The sequence below is a fragment of the Protopterus annectens genome, chromosome 7.part1 (assembly GCF_019279795.1).
Source record: "Protopterus annectens isolate FY-2018-M chromosome 7.part1, PAN1.0, whole genome shotgun sequence".
Classification (NCBI taxonomy): domain Eukaryota; kingdom Metazoa; phylum Chordata; order Ceratodontiformes; family Protopteridae; genus Protopterus; species Protopterus annectens.
The window spans coordinates 28,871,415-28,886,199 of NC_056740.1; the positions used below are offsets into that span (position 1 = coordinate 28,871,415).

The 14,785-nt window shown below is 37.7% G+C and overlaps 1 protein-coding gene across 1 annotated transcript in view; it reads left to right on the plus strand.

Moving 5' to 3' along the window:
* RUVBL1 (RuvB like AAA ATPase 1) overlaps positions 1-14,785 on the plus strand; it is an 876,627-nt gene that overhangs the window by 159,466 nt on the left and 702,376 nt on the right. Inside the window, exon 4 of the mRNA XM_044078536.1 lies at positions 13,200-13,351. Coding sequence (XP_043934471.1) covers positions 13,200-13,351 — 152 coding nt within the window. The remainder of the gene's footprint in view (positions 1-13,199; positions 13,352-14,785) is intronic.

The window sequence follows — 14,785 nt, forward strand, 5'->3', positions numbered from 1 at the left end:
ATCTCCAACCCTTGATGCTGCTGGTTCCTCCCCCATTTCTTTCTCTGGGCTTTGGTAATCAGCCCATTTGTTAGGACTGCAACAGTGAAACATGAACATAGTACAGTTGTGTACACTTACCATAAATGTAGATGTTCGAGTGTATTCACTGTTGCAGTCCTGGTTTCCCTCCCTCCTTCCCCCTTTTTTGTGGTTCTCTACTATTCTCTTTTCCTGAGGTACAGGCTTAATTTATTTGTCAAACTGATTTTTTATTTAAGCCTTATTTTCTGGGGATTCCTGACTGTTATGGCAAGAAAGACTGAGGAAGTGACGTCTGCTGCCTACTTTTGTATCGGACACCTTGACGTCCTTTACAACCGACTGCAACCGATGTCATTTTTACTTAACTTTGGTATTCTGGCCGACTGAGGGCTACCGGGAGCCGGATAACCCATTTTGTTAAGACTGCAACAGTGAATACACTCTAACATCTACATTTATGGTAAGTGTACACAACTGTACTTTTCCTGGTTACTTACTAAAACAAGGCAAAATGAAGTGGGTGAGGAGTCAGGAGTAAGAATAGCAAGTCACTTAACACCTTTGCCATGGGGAAACACGCAAAAAGTTAACTCACTCTGTTCGCCGTGGAACTTTTCCATGTAGGAACTGTAGTGCTTGTCAGTTTGTTTATAACAAAAATAATTATGTGCATCCTACCAGGCATTTTTGTTACATTCTAATCAATATTCAGATTGTAGAACCACTGATGTTGTTTATTTTTGTTTTTGTCAACAATGCCATGCTTATTATGTAGGCAAAACGAATAGAATGTTGAAAGATCGTATTTTAGAACATGTGAGAGACATTACCAACTTTAAGCAATCCAGTGCTCTGGCCTGTCACGTTATGTCTAATGATCGTTCACATTCCTTTAAATTTTTGGTTTTGCAACATATTTATACGAACCCTAGGGGTGGTGACATAGAAAATATTACAGAGGGGCATGAGCAAAAATGGATACTGAAGCTTAACGCTGAGAAGTTTCCTGGGTTGAATGCAGCCAGTACTTTGGTTCCCTTTTTGAAGGCTCAACCACTCATGCACTGATTTTTAGATCTTTTAGAAGATATTTTAGATGTTTTTAGTAGTTTTTTATATGTCTTACTGTCGTTGTTTTAACTTATATATGTATGTACATGGTTTTTACACTGTATATAGTGTGGTTATATATACTTAGTAACTTTGTGTGTAACATTATATGCATAGTGCATCTTTATTGTAGGATTCACTGTGGTAAGCTTCTCTTGAATTTGATTGTGTACAGCTTGCTAACCCTAATTAGTTAATTGAGTAATGGATATTTGACTATTTAAATAGAGTGTAAGCCTTTTACTGTTGTCTGATGAAGCAACTTTATGTTGTGAAAGCGCTCACCATTTCTGTTTTCTGTTTTGTCTATTAATAAACGTTCTCAGTGTGCTAGCTCGGTGCATTTTCTTTCATTTTGTTTGGGCTCCTTTTTGCACCTTGCTTTTACCTATGACCGTTTTTGTTTTTTATACTGTGTTCTAGAAGAAGCAACTTGGTCCTCTGTACATACTTTTACAAAGCACTACAAGCTTGATTCATTCTGTCGGTCTAATTTAGGTTTTGCTAGGACTATTCTTAAAAGGCTGCTGGACCATTCCCCTTGCACCTCCCAAATGTTGTAAGCTAGGATAATCAAACCATATAACTAAGGCTACTGTAGCAGTGATCAATATGATGAAGATAGTACTTAACATAACCGTAGATATTTGAGCAGTCACTGCTGCAATAGTTTCTCCCTCCATCCTCCCCTCTTTGTATTTTGATTATGCCAGAATGTGTCTTTACTAGCCATGTCCTGTCAGTGCACAATCTTCCTCTCGCAATTAGCATGAAAGCTCTGAATGGCTTGGGGTTCAAATCTGTGTTTTTAGATGGCTCAGCTTGAGCTACGTAAAGGTTTCAGTGTGTGAAAGGTGCCCAGAAGCTTTGGAAGTTGGAAGGCTGTTTATATCCTTGACATATTAATCAATATAGCTAAGGCTCCTGCAGCGCTGATCATTTGAACATGCACTGTTATTACTACTATGAAATATATAGGACATTGAGTCACCCATCGACGGAATAATGTGAGACTGCTTTAACTGAGGTTTTTCCAAAACACATTTCAGAAATTGTTGTGCCTTGTTGAGAAATCCAGTAATTCACAGCATCTTGTTTCTCAGGAGATGGCTCTGTGAATATGGACTAGGCAAAAGTATATTTGGTAGAGATTGCTGCATCAAATTCACTGAGATGTAGCAGCCTTGGTTTCAGGTATATTATATTAAATAGGGGTGGTGTAAGTGTGGGTCTCCCTGCACCCCACAGAAAACACTTGTTTTTGTAAAGTTCAGCTTTTGCCAATGTGATGAGTTGGTTGATCTGAGTTCAACCTAAGGTTTTCAGTGAAAATATCCTTCTGGTTGTCTTCTCATATCCTGGATGGACAGAGGTAGGAATGAGTCCTTTGGAGAAGGATGATAGTACTAGTGAGTATTGCTGCATAGTATTTTGATCAGCTGTATTCTGGTGCACTTTGTATGTGAGCTTTTTCAAGAAAAACTTCTAGACTGTTTATTGTCCAACTCCGGTTTCCTCCCACATCCCAAAGACATGCTGCAGGTGGATTGGACACTCTAAATTGGCCCTAGGTGTGCGTGTGAGTGTGCCTTCTGTGGAAGGTTGGGCGCCGGGCTGGCAACTCGACACCGTAAAACTCCACTGCCATTCAATGTGCGGACAAGGCGATCCGCTGTGGCGACCCCTAACCGGGAAAAGCCGAAAGAAGAAGAAGTGTTAATGTATTTGTTACTGTGATTCCGGAGGTAAAATATCACAAGGTATTCACTAAACAGGAAAATCAACAGCCATTGCATATAGTATTCCTGGCATTTGTTTTCTTACTTTTCTTGTGATCCTTTAATGATGCTCATTATTCTGTTATTTTTTTCAATATAAATCAACAGCAGCTTATTTCTGACTTTGTACAAAGTATAACTTAATAGTGATTTTGAATTGGCGACTTTGAAGGCAAGAATACAGTACCTTTCAGGAAGAGAACTACAAACTGAAGGTACAAGTCTTAAGGAACAGTAAAATGCATGTCAGAGTTTGTGTAGAGTGCTCTATACTTCTGGATGTCGAGAAGAAAATATTTTAACTACTTTTCTTAAGGAACAGTTTATATTGCTTATATTTAATGCATGTATGCACTTCTTAACACTTAGCAGTTACATTGGGTGCACTGTCATTTGCTCATGATCAGACTTTTGGTATTGTCCATAATTTTATTTGCAAAACTGTACTAGGGGTTGTATTTCATCGTACTGACAGTCTGAGGTGAGTATTATGAAATACTAGTACATTTCTTGGTGGTATAAAGTCATTTTTCTGTTAAATTTATGTTTCAATATGTTCATATATGGAAGGGTACAGTTTGTTCTAGTGTAGATTCCCCAGAAAGATGGTTCCTGCAATTTTTCTAAACTGGCAGCTCCTGTGCTTAGTCTGATGGAAGATTAGGTTAATGTGAGGCACATTTCAACCTTAAGGGGTGTCCCGGAGTATTGTGTAATGGTGAGTTTACTGTAGTATAATAAGAGGTATGTGTGTGAGGGGGCAAAGGCCCCCAAACTGGAGTGCAAGATGAGACTTCCTCCTGTAGGAAAAAATTGGTTTAGTGGTTTTCCCCAAAAATGCAGTTAGGTTTATTTCTGTGCCCATTATGTTTCTGTAACTGTTTGGCACAGCCAGTTGTCCTATAGAGATTGTTGCTTTAGTGTGCATGCTTTGTTTCTGTTTGTATTTGTGTGTTATACATTAGCATCCTTTATTGTGCTCCTTAGCATATTTGTGATTCAGGTGTTTATATTTCAAAACTGCTGCAGCTATTAATTTGTTTAAGGAGTTTTGTATTTCCTGTTTTTATTAGTATTTCTTATCATATAATTTCCTTTTTTTATAACCGGAATACCAAAATACAGTCAATGACATAAAGGCTGGGTTATTTTTTTAAGCATGTGTTCCATGTTTTTTGGTCAAATTCGTAAGTGCAAATTATTTATACTCTCTTAATATGATGATAACCTTTGTAGTACCAGAGAGAAGTAGCGAAGGAGATAACTTGCTTTTCCTTCTGAGGCTGTATAAAAGTGCCTTATTGTAGATTTGTGCAAAGGCATTGTTGGCTGTATGCCCTCCTCTATTCTTTTAAGTTCCTGTTAACTTTAAAAGGCTATAGTGAAATGAAAGGGGAAGAGATTTCCTCAATGTGATGAAGTTCTCTGTCTGAGAGTCTGAAATTCAAATCTCACAGATGAAACTAATATCATCACCATCATCATTCATAGAGATAACAAAAAGGCACACACTTGTCCTTACAGCCAGCAGCATTGTGAGCTTGTGACATTCTCTGCGTGTCAGCTTGGGAGCATAGTCTGAATGATTATTGTTGCTAGTGAAAGAGGGTTTTTGGAACAAAAATATTTTTTATGCTCTCAGAATATCTCTGCATCTGGAATGACTTGCTGTGCTCACCTGCAGCCTTCAGTTAGTAGGTGTTGATATTTCTGTGCCGTTAACTTATGCTTGCCTTCAAACAGAATAATTTTTTCTACTATGTAGAATATTTTTTGTGCATATAATTAATTTACACCCACAGTTAATGTTTATGTTTCACTGGTCTGTATAGTTTTTAGTACTTGAAATTCTTATTCTGTCATTTAAACTTTTGTTTAATGTGATGATGGCGAATAGGAATTTTAAGTAGTTATCCCCAAGTGTGTATGTATGCTTTTTCTACCTCAGCCCGGGGATCACATCAGTCGCCCTGCTAGACAGGGGTCCAAGGAAGTAAATATTGTGGGAAGAAATATCCAGGGAATTATGTTATGGCTAGGCTTGTATAGGCCCTAGGGCCTATAGCCTAGTACCAGCCTATGAACCTATTATGCCAGTATTTATTCATGGCTTGTGAACACTTGCTTATTGTTTTATTTTGCCAGTATTTATCCATAGCCTGTTAGCGCATTATAATTTCCTTGTGGACATGGTTTTTTGTAGAAAGATGGTTGTACTTACAGGTGATTGAGTTTAATGTCACATTCCTTGCTTGTGCTGGATTACAGGAGCCAAATTCTTATTTTGGTTGTGCTTTTAAGTAACATGAGTGGCACTAGTGATTGTAATATCAGTTCTGCTAATCTTGAAAATTTAAAACTTAAGCGATGAAGGGCAATTTTATTTTATTATTGTGCGGCATAGTGCATGACCACCAGAAATGCCAGCATTTAGGACCCAAGACTGGAATTGCATTTTGCTTTATTAATAGTTTAAGTTCACATTAAGTTGTAGGATCTATGTTATAATGTTAGTGTTGGTATTTATTTAACCTGTTTATGTTGATGCACATTTGAATTTGTACTTGTTACGAGCAACTGGGTTTGACTGAAATTCTGTAGTATATCCCCTTTAAATGCTGCCTTTGCTGAAAAGTTGGGTGTATCGATTTTAACTGATTTGGTCTTTTCAGTCAAATTATATACTAAAATTGTTTTATTGTTTTTTTGTTAAACTTCAGTATTTGAATAATCTGCTTCCTGCGTTAACAAGTGTATTTGACCTTCTTTTTGTCTGTTTTTTGTCAAGGTGTCATTATTTAGTTTTTTAGCTGGCAACGTTTTGTTTTCAGAAAGTGGAGGTTTGTTTTGACTATTCTGGACAAACTAAAGTGTGTTTATGCTTTTATTTAATTTTGTGTGTTTACTTAAACTGATTTAATTAACAGATTGATCAGAAATCCCCTTTTCAGATGGAAATTGGACATTAAGGCAAGATTTTTCAGTTTAACTTGACAGTAGAATCTTTATATTATGCCTTAACCTAAGTAGCAGTTTAAACAGTAATATCAAGTCTATTAAGGCAAGTGTGATTTGGACAGCACTGATAAGATCACTATCTGAGCTTAAAAATATGGGATGTTTGTAGTGAGCAGAGAAAATAAGTGTGTGTATTAGTACTGGCTGACAGGTGAGTTGATGGCTTTGTAGAGGTGAATACTACAGTTTGCCTTTCAACATAAGGAACAGAAACTGCTTTTAAAGCTGTGCAGCTGTGTATTTTAAGGAAGCCTTTTCACAGATGCTAGAATTACTGTCATATTTAGGGCTCTCTTCACTAGGACAGAAGATAACACGGAAAGAAAATTGTCATTATAGTTATGCAAAATTGTAGACCTTGTTGGTTCACAAGAACATTATCCAGATCATAATGCTTAGCTTGTAACCCATGGCCCTGTATGACAAACGGAGTGAAAATAATTACTATAATGAAAAACTGTCATTCCTTTTGCTTGATACAAACATGTTTAAAACTCTGGTCTTCAGGTGATCTTTTGTCTTTTGTTTTAATTTTAAGTTTTGAGTTTAATTTCTTTGGAGAGAAAATTTCTTAACCTTACTTTATCCCATTCTCTTTCTTATTGTACCATGCTGTTTTATGTTTTTTTCTTGTCTGAACTTTCCAGTCAGTTTTCAGAATAATTTCAGTACATTTTATGAAGTACTTATGAAAAAAGGCAAGGAGATGGGCAGAAAACATAAGAAAAAAAACTTGGTAAAGCAAAGAAAGGGGAACTTCAAGGAAGTAGCCCCAGAAATAAGTAAGAAATGCAAGTCTGCTGCTGCTTTTAGCTTGAAAGGGTACTTGTATATTGATAGCTGTAGAACAAAGGGATCTCATGCCTGTTGCTTTAAGTACTAAAGTTTTTTTCTTGCATACCTGAATACTTGTTGATGTTTAAAAAGTATGGTCTTACTGCCTAGGATCATGAGATGTAATTTTGTGTGATGTCATAATCAAAATGCACTATGGTAGACGAGCCTTGCTGTTCCATTCATATTAAACAGACTGTTTTTTGCCGCATCACATTTTGTCCTCCTTCCATTTATTCAGCCTTTGACTAGAAAGTACTTAACAGGGAGCATTTCAAGATGGCTTAGTAGATTACAGGACAGCCAGAACATAAGTCTTGTTTCTTCCTTGGACTGATGTTTGTCTGTCGTTCGAATGCATAGATGTGAACCTTCATCGGTACTGACGAGTCTTAGGAAAAAAGCTCTTTTTTTTTTCCCTGTGATGAGTGAAATTTGTAACTTATGCAGGTAGACTGTCCTCCCTTACCATATCCTGACCATGGTCCTCAAAGTTTTCAGATTATCCTCCAGAGGAAATTTCTGTTATAGAAAATAAGCAATTATGAGAGGGTTTTTCACGTGGCCTGTTAAGAATCCTTTGCATCCATCTGAAAGGTACAGTAAAATGATGCAACCTCTACAGACAAAGCGAACAGTTCTTCCTCTACATGATTTTTTCAGGACATTCTGAATGCTAGCAGTTGGAGCCCAGATTCACGAACAAGAACTGTAGAATAATAATCCTATGACTTATCAGCAGCCTTTTTTTTAAAGTTTCATCTCAGAGTTTTATACAAGTTCCTTTTAATAACTTTTCCATTTGACAGAGAAGCAAGGTTACTGAATAACTGGGGCATAGTACATATGTCTTAAAGTGTGTGTGCGTTTATCATGACTTTTATTATTAAACAACTACTTAACCCATGTGGTAAGATTATTTGAGCTCCATTTTTAGTTGTAGCTTTTCTGAAATACTGGTGGCCAAAGTAGATTCTTGTAGTGAATTGGCACAGTTGCACCTTAAGTGTGGTTATGATGCTATTGATGCCTTACCAGCAACAGGTGTCGGGAGTGGTGAGGAGCTGTCATAGTTTTGGATAGAATCACATTCTAAAGATGTTAAATCTAAACTGTTTAAATATTTCCATTTCTTAGGATGTGTTACTTTGGCCAACCAACTGATGACCTTATTATTATAGACATTGGGCAATCTTGTGTTTCCTTTATTTTCAAAGTAATTTACCATTTTCCCACTCTGCAGTTTGAGGATATTTTCTTCTAGCAAAATGCACCTTCACAGTAGTCATGGGAAATAAATCGTACAGATGAAAACAGGCTACCTCTATTTCAAATTCAGAAGGAAATGTAGATACAACCAGTGGTCCCCCAAACAACTGTAACATTTACCTTTCTTCTACCTTCTCCAGATGCCCCACGAGGCAGGTTCTAATATCAGCTATATCCATGGCAACAACCTTTTGACAGGAGTTCTTCAAACAGAAGGTCAGAGCTATGCAATTTCATCAAAAGCCAAATACTGCTTGTTCCACAAAAACCTGTACATCACGTGCACCTATGCTACAATTAATTGATGGCTATTTTGCTTTAACATAAGCTGTTCACTTTTGAAGTGTTGATAAGTTGGTCTGTTTTGACAGATTATTCCTGCTTCCTGAGAAGGACAAATCGGAGATCTTAGATGTCCGATATTGACTATATTTATGAACGCTTCAGAGTTAACCAAATATGTAAACTCAAAATATTAGAATGCTCCCCTGGTAGCGTGTGTGAGAGAGTGAGGCGAGAGCGATCCCTGGCAGCAGCAGCAGTTTTACTTACAGTACCTCTTGACCTCTTAGACATACATGTCAACCTCTGAGCACAAGAAATCTGGACAAAGCCTGACATAATGGGGGGGTACAAATGCTAAAAAATAGAAACACTATTGCTCTTACAAACTTAGAAAGTTGCTAGAAGAACAGGATTTGTGGTAGCATGTATTTTCTGAAGGATATGAAATCTGAAACTTAAATGTATGTCATTATTTAGCGACTTTAAGCTTTAGATCATCCAGTGGTTTGTCAGCAAACACTTTTTTTATGAGGAACAAACTAAAAATAGGAAGCAAAAATCTGGACATGCTACAAAAATATGTGCAGTTGAGAGGTATGCTCTTAGATCAAGGTATCCGAATAAGCCTAAAACAGGATAAAGTCCCAAAATAGGAACATTTTAAATTATTTGTGTAAAATGCATTGTGTGTGTGTGTATGTGTGTGTGTGTGTTCAATCTACCACTGACAGGAGCAACAAGGTCTGTGTATGTCTGGAACCCATCAGCTGAAGAAATCTGGATAAAGCCTAAAATAAATGGAAGCAAACACTCGGAAGTAAAAACTGATTTTAATTATTGCTCTTATAAAATTACAGACTTAAATAAAAAGATTTCTGTTAGCATATGAAGGAAATAAAATTCTGAAACTCAAATGTATGTCATTATTTAGTAACTTTGTCTCCAATGACTGGCAATAAAACAAACGTTTTAGTGACCAAAAAAAATAAAGGCAATTCCTGGATTTTTTTTAAAGTGTTATATTTTGGATGTAAAATGCATCCATCATTAACATATACTACAGCAAGTGTGAAACATTAGACAGGAGAAGTATTTTACATCACAAATATATAAAAAAATAAAATAGTACTTACTTTTTTATTTTTTAAGTAAATATATGCCTGACAGGGTGTGTTAATATGTAATTAATGCTCTTCTGGGGTGTAGAGGCCCTCCGCCTGCTGCATTATGTCTCATAACACCCCTGGACAGGTGTTGATTATACATTAACACACACCCTGTTGGGCATTATTGCTTGCATAAATGTCTTCCTAACAAGTCCATTGTTGTACTCCTGTCAAGTTTCCACTTGTTAATCTGAGCATGTCACTTAACCAGATAGTGCTTCTTGGTTGCCCTTCAAACAAGGCTTATGACTAATTGATGTTTTCAGTTTGTAACTGAAATAAAAAAATAAACAAGTCTGATCAAGTTGCTTTCGGTGTGCTTTGTGATGTAATTTAGCACATACTTTAATGATCGATACTGTTAAGACACAACTGTTACAGGTAAGTTAAAAAAGATGAGGAATCACAGAAACAGTCGTGTGTGACAGGAGCAAGAGATATGAACTTTATTTTAGAAATTGCCCGTCTTATAAAATAGGTTTGCAATCAATAAAGTACAATATGGAAATTATTTTTCTTATCAAATCTTCCAGATCTAATCATGAACTCCTCAGAATCCCAGAGGTTGAAAGCAATGATAACAGCAATGATAAAGGCATCTGGAAAAAAAAAAAAATTCATCTGCTTTTACTGTACTTGTGTTTCTACCTACTTTATTTTACTTTTGCATCATCTTAAAAGTACTCAATTTTATTTATTACTGCTTGGTGTAACTCATTCTAAGCCTTTTGGTTTAAACACAGTTGTTTTGCACTGAGAGGGTTTGTGGTCTGTGTGGTCTGCACTGTAGTGGCAGAACAGGTAGCTTACATCCTTCTAGGTTGGGAACTGCTGATTGAGGGCTCAGTGTCTGTTATTCTAAAAGTGTATTAATTCTGGTTTAAGCACTTGGGCTTTCAGGCCAGTTATTTTACATTGAGGGTTCGTGGTCTGCACTCTTGTGGGAAGAGAGGCCGGTCTCTGCCCTTCTGAGCTGGGAAATTCTGGTTAAAGGCTTATAGTGGATGCATATCTGAACTGCTTCTTACTGAAGTTGGTGCGCCTTGTTTGCTGTGGCATAGACTGGATTCGGGCCTGCTGGATCTAGCTTTGTTTGTGTAACTTGAGCACTAATCCAGGCATTCTCTAAAGTATTCAGTTGTATTTATTACTGCTTGGTAGTAACTTGATTAAAGTGTAGCTATCATTCTAAGTCTTTTGGATTAAGCACTTGGGCTTCAGACCAGTTGTTTTGCATTAGGAAGGTTTGTGGCATGCACTGTGGTGGCAGGACAGGTAGCTTTTATCCTTCTAAGTTGGGAACTGATGACTGAGAGCCCAGTGTCTGTTCTTCTTAAAGTGTATTAGTTCTGGTTTAAGCACTTGGGCTTCAGGCCAGTTATTTTACATTAAGAAGGCTCGTGGTCTGCACTATTGTGGGAGAAGAGGCTTGACTCTGCCCTTCTGAGCTGGGAATTTCTGGTTAAAGGTTTATAGTGCCTGAATATTTGAACTGTATCTTACTGAAATTGGTACACCTTGTTTGCAGTAGCATAAACTAGATCCAGGCCTGCTGAATCTAGCTTTGTTTATATGCTTGTTGTTTGTTTGCTTGTTTCCCTGGAACGCTAATTCCACCTAATACGCGGCTTCTCTGTGCTTCTGTGGATCACTAGTGATATCTGCATTGCTTACTGTACTTATTTCCTTGTTTCACTTGAAAGAAAGTTACTGTTTGTCATTTTTGCATTTAAGTTGCCTGTAACACATTGCACTTAAGTTACCTGGCACTTGCTCGCTAAAGCAATTATATAAGTCAGCACTAAAAATTAAAAGCACTATACCCTCACTCCCCCACTGGCCCTTGTTTTCAATTATTAAGGAATTCCCAATATTATTCTAGCATGTCCAAAGGTCAGTTGTCAATCTCCTCTCCAGTCCAGCTGGTGAATCTGGGAATCTTGAAGCAATGTTACAGCTGCCTCATGTACACAGACAACCCTCTCGTCCTCCCATCAAATTCCAACACATGTGAGAGATGCAACCATATAGCCAAACTGGAGGCTAAGCTCTCTCAACTCAGTACTGGCATAACCAGTCAGGAGGAGAAGGAAACCACACTCACTACAATTCCAGTCTCACATAGACCTACCACGACAGCAAACCAAATACATAATCACACAAAAACATACTCGGAGGCTCTAAATAAAGATCTGCCTAAGCAGCAGAGACCTCCAAAGCAGACACCCAAGCAACCGCTACCCCAAAACAAAACACGTGCAACACATATCTCACAAAGCCAGTGTGCCGAACAGTCACAGCCCTTAAGACTAAACAACACACCTGATACACTTGTAATAGGTGACTCTATCATCAGGCACACTGACGTCTCGCTCACCAGGCTGAACAAGGAGAGGGTCACGGTGAGCAGCCTGTCGGGCGCTAGGATCCGCCACGTAACACAAGCACTCAGGTCACTCCAAGGCTTGGGTTTCCTCCGGTTTCCTCCCACATCACAAAGACATGCTGTAGGTGGATTGGAGACACTAAAATTGGCCCTAGGTGTGTGTGTGCCTTCTGTGGAAGGTTGGGTGCCGGGCTGGCAACTCGACACCGTAAAACTCCACTGCCAATCATGAGCAGACAGGTGATCCGCTGTGGCGACCCCTGACTGGGAAAAGCCGAAAGAAGAAAAATCTTTTTCTTTAATGTCATTGTGTAATAGCAATAACTGACTCTGTGGTGTGGTATATTAAGATTTAATGGTTGGCTTTATTTAATCACTTGTGCTTCGCCCTCGTGATTAAACCACATCAACCATGGGTAAATCTTAATATACCACACTGACGTAGTCAGTTATTACTATAGCAGCTCTCTGGTTATTTCAGTATTTAAAATATTAATAAGCAAATACTCCAGAGCTCTAAACACAGAAGTATGTTATAGCCAGAAGTTTGTTGTAGTGTGTGGTATGTGATCTCTTATCAAAATGCTAATCTCAGGAAGACTTTCAACAAAATACTGCAGGAAGGCTAAGGACCATTATTGCCACAAACAGAACTGAGTTAACTAAACAGTTTTGACTGACTTCTAATTTAGTGACATGAATTGGAACATTGTAATGAATGGAAAATTTAATGAAATTAGCTGTTTTGTTAGCTATGAGGATTGTTCCTTATTCTGAGCTAATGTTGTTGCAGATATAGAAAATTTTGTTGGCATTACTTGAAAAATCTGACTTTATCTGTTTTCCTTTTTGTAAGTTGTTTTGTGTTTAAAGATGCTGCTACAGCAATGGTTCTGAGCTTTACTTTTGAGGTTAGTTGCGTGTTTTCTTTAAGCATGTATCCCTTTGAGTTTTATATTTGTTTATTTAGTTTGAGAATGATAAAGGACTTTGCATTTTATTTGTTCAACAGGTATTGAATAAAATCAGTATTTAATCATAGTCTTAAAATTCTAGTGACGTGGTGTAATCTGTTCAGTAACTGATTTATGTATTCGACAGTCATGAACTATTTGCAGTAGGCTCCTCTCTAACAAGAGAGTGCATATTATTTTAATGAGATCATTAAGTAATTGTAGCTGAACTAGTTATCTATATTTTCCTATTGTTGATGGTCACTGCTTGTCAGAGTGTGTTAGTTTCCTTTCAACCATTTATAGAATTATACTGATATCATATTTTACAGTTCAGCAGTCTAATGTAACTTTGCATTTCTGTGTTTTGTATTAGGTCTGAGAATTAAAGAAACAAAAGAAGTGTATGAAGGTGAAGTAACAGAACTGACACCTTGTGAAACTGAGAACCCCATGGGAGGGTATGGAAAGACCATTAGCCATGTTATTATTGGACTGAAAACTGCAAAAGGAACTAAGCAACTTAAGGTACTGGTTTGAGCTTAGTAGCAACTTTAGTACTAAAGCAAAACAATAAAACTTCTGCTGCTGATCATTAGTGTGATAAGTGAAAGGACAGCATATGATTGCTTGTGAACACGTGTTTTTTGTTTAAGGCTAGTTTGATGAGAAAATGTGTAAGGGTTTGTTTTCTGAAATATCTGTAAATCTGTAAAGTTTTTAAACAAACAAATATTTATTTATTTATATTTTATTTTATATTTATTTATTTTTGCCTGTGCTTTTTTGTGGTGCTGCTCCTGGATTCTGAATTGGACCTGAAGTAAGAAATGGTTGGTATTCTGAAATTAAGCCAGTGTCAAATTTATAACTGGCCCCATGAACTTCTGGCATTGGCAGGGAATCCATCTGACAGCCCATGCTTTGAAGTTGCCCAGGAATGGAGTCCTAGGACTTGGCTGAATGGTTGAGGGAAGAATGATCAGCACTGGGCCTCTTTTCCTCTTTCTGTGGGTCTCTAGTAATGTGGAAGGACTTCTCAGTTCTGTGTCTCTACTAGCACAAGCTAGCACAGTTTTACAGTATCTTCCCCCTTGTCCTAAATTGTGTAGAGAGTAGGGTCATTATGCCAGTCGCATAACTTTCAGAATGAAATGACAAAGACCACCAATGGCTCTGGTAAATCTGCCTCACATACAGAAACTTTATGCATCACAGGACGATCATGTACAAAAACCACAACCTAGATGTGAGGCGATGGCTGACCCCAGCGTTCAGCCATCGTTTGCTGGGGGGGGGGTCATTCCTCATCATACAGATCACTGTCATTTCCACCTGTTCTCAGCACATGTTGCCTCACGGGAGGGATAGAAATAGTTCCTCCTTCCCAGGTGAGGAAAGGGTTTTATTCAAGAATGTTCCTAGTGCCAAAGACAGAAAATAGAGACCAGTTATGGATCGGTATTTCCTAAACCTGTTTGTGATGGTGTCTAAATTTGAAATATTGTCACCTCACCACCTGTTACCTCTTCTTCCTCTTTCAAGTTTCCTGGTAACAATGACTAATGAGATGCTTATCATATCTCTGTTCATCCAGACTTCAAAACATTTCTTAAGGTTTTGTGTAGCTGGATAACATTATCAGTTCTCTTCCTTACCCTTGGGACTACCCACTGCACCAAGTGTGCTCACAAAGTATCTAGCTCTGATTTATAACTCATTGCACACTACAGGGTATCTACATTTTTCTATACATAGTGTATCTTTGCAGAGTCTTTTTCAATTTGAGAGATCTCTTGCACAAACTGGGATTCCAAGAGAACATTCAAAAGTCTTTCTGGACTCCCTCACACAGGATGGTGATCTTAGGATATCAGACACCTCTCTTCAAAGAGCTTTTCTTCCACAGAAAAAAAACATACGTGTTTATTTAGATCTATTTCCAAGGTTTTCCACTCGGGC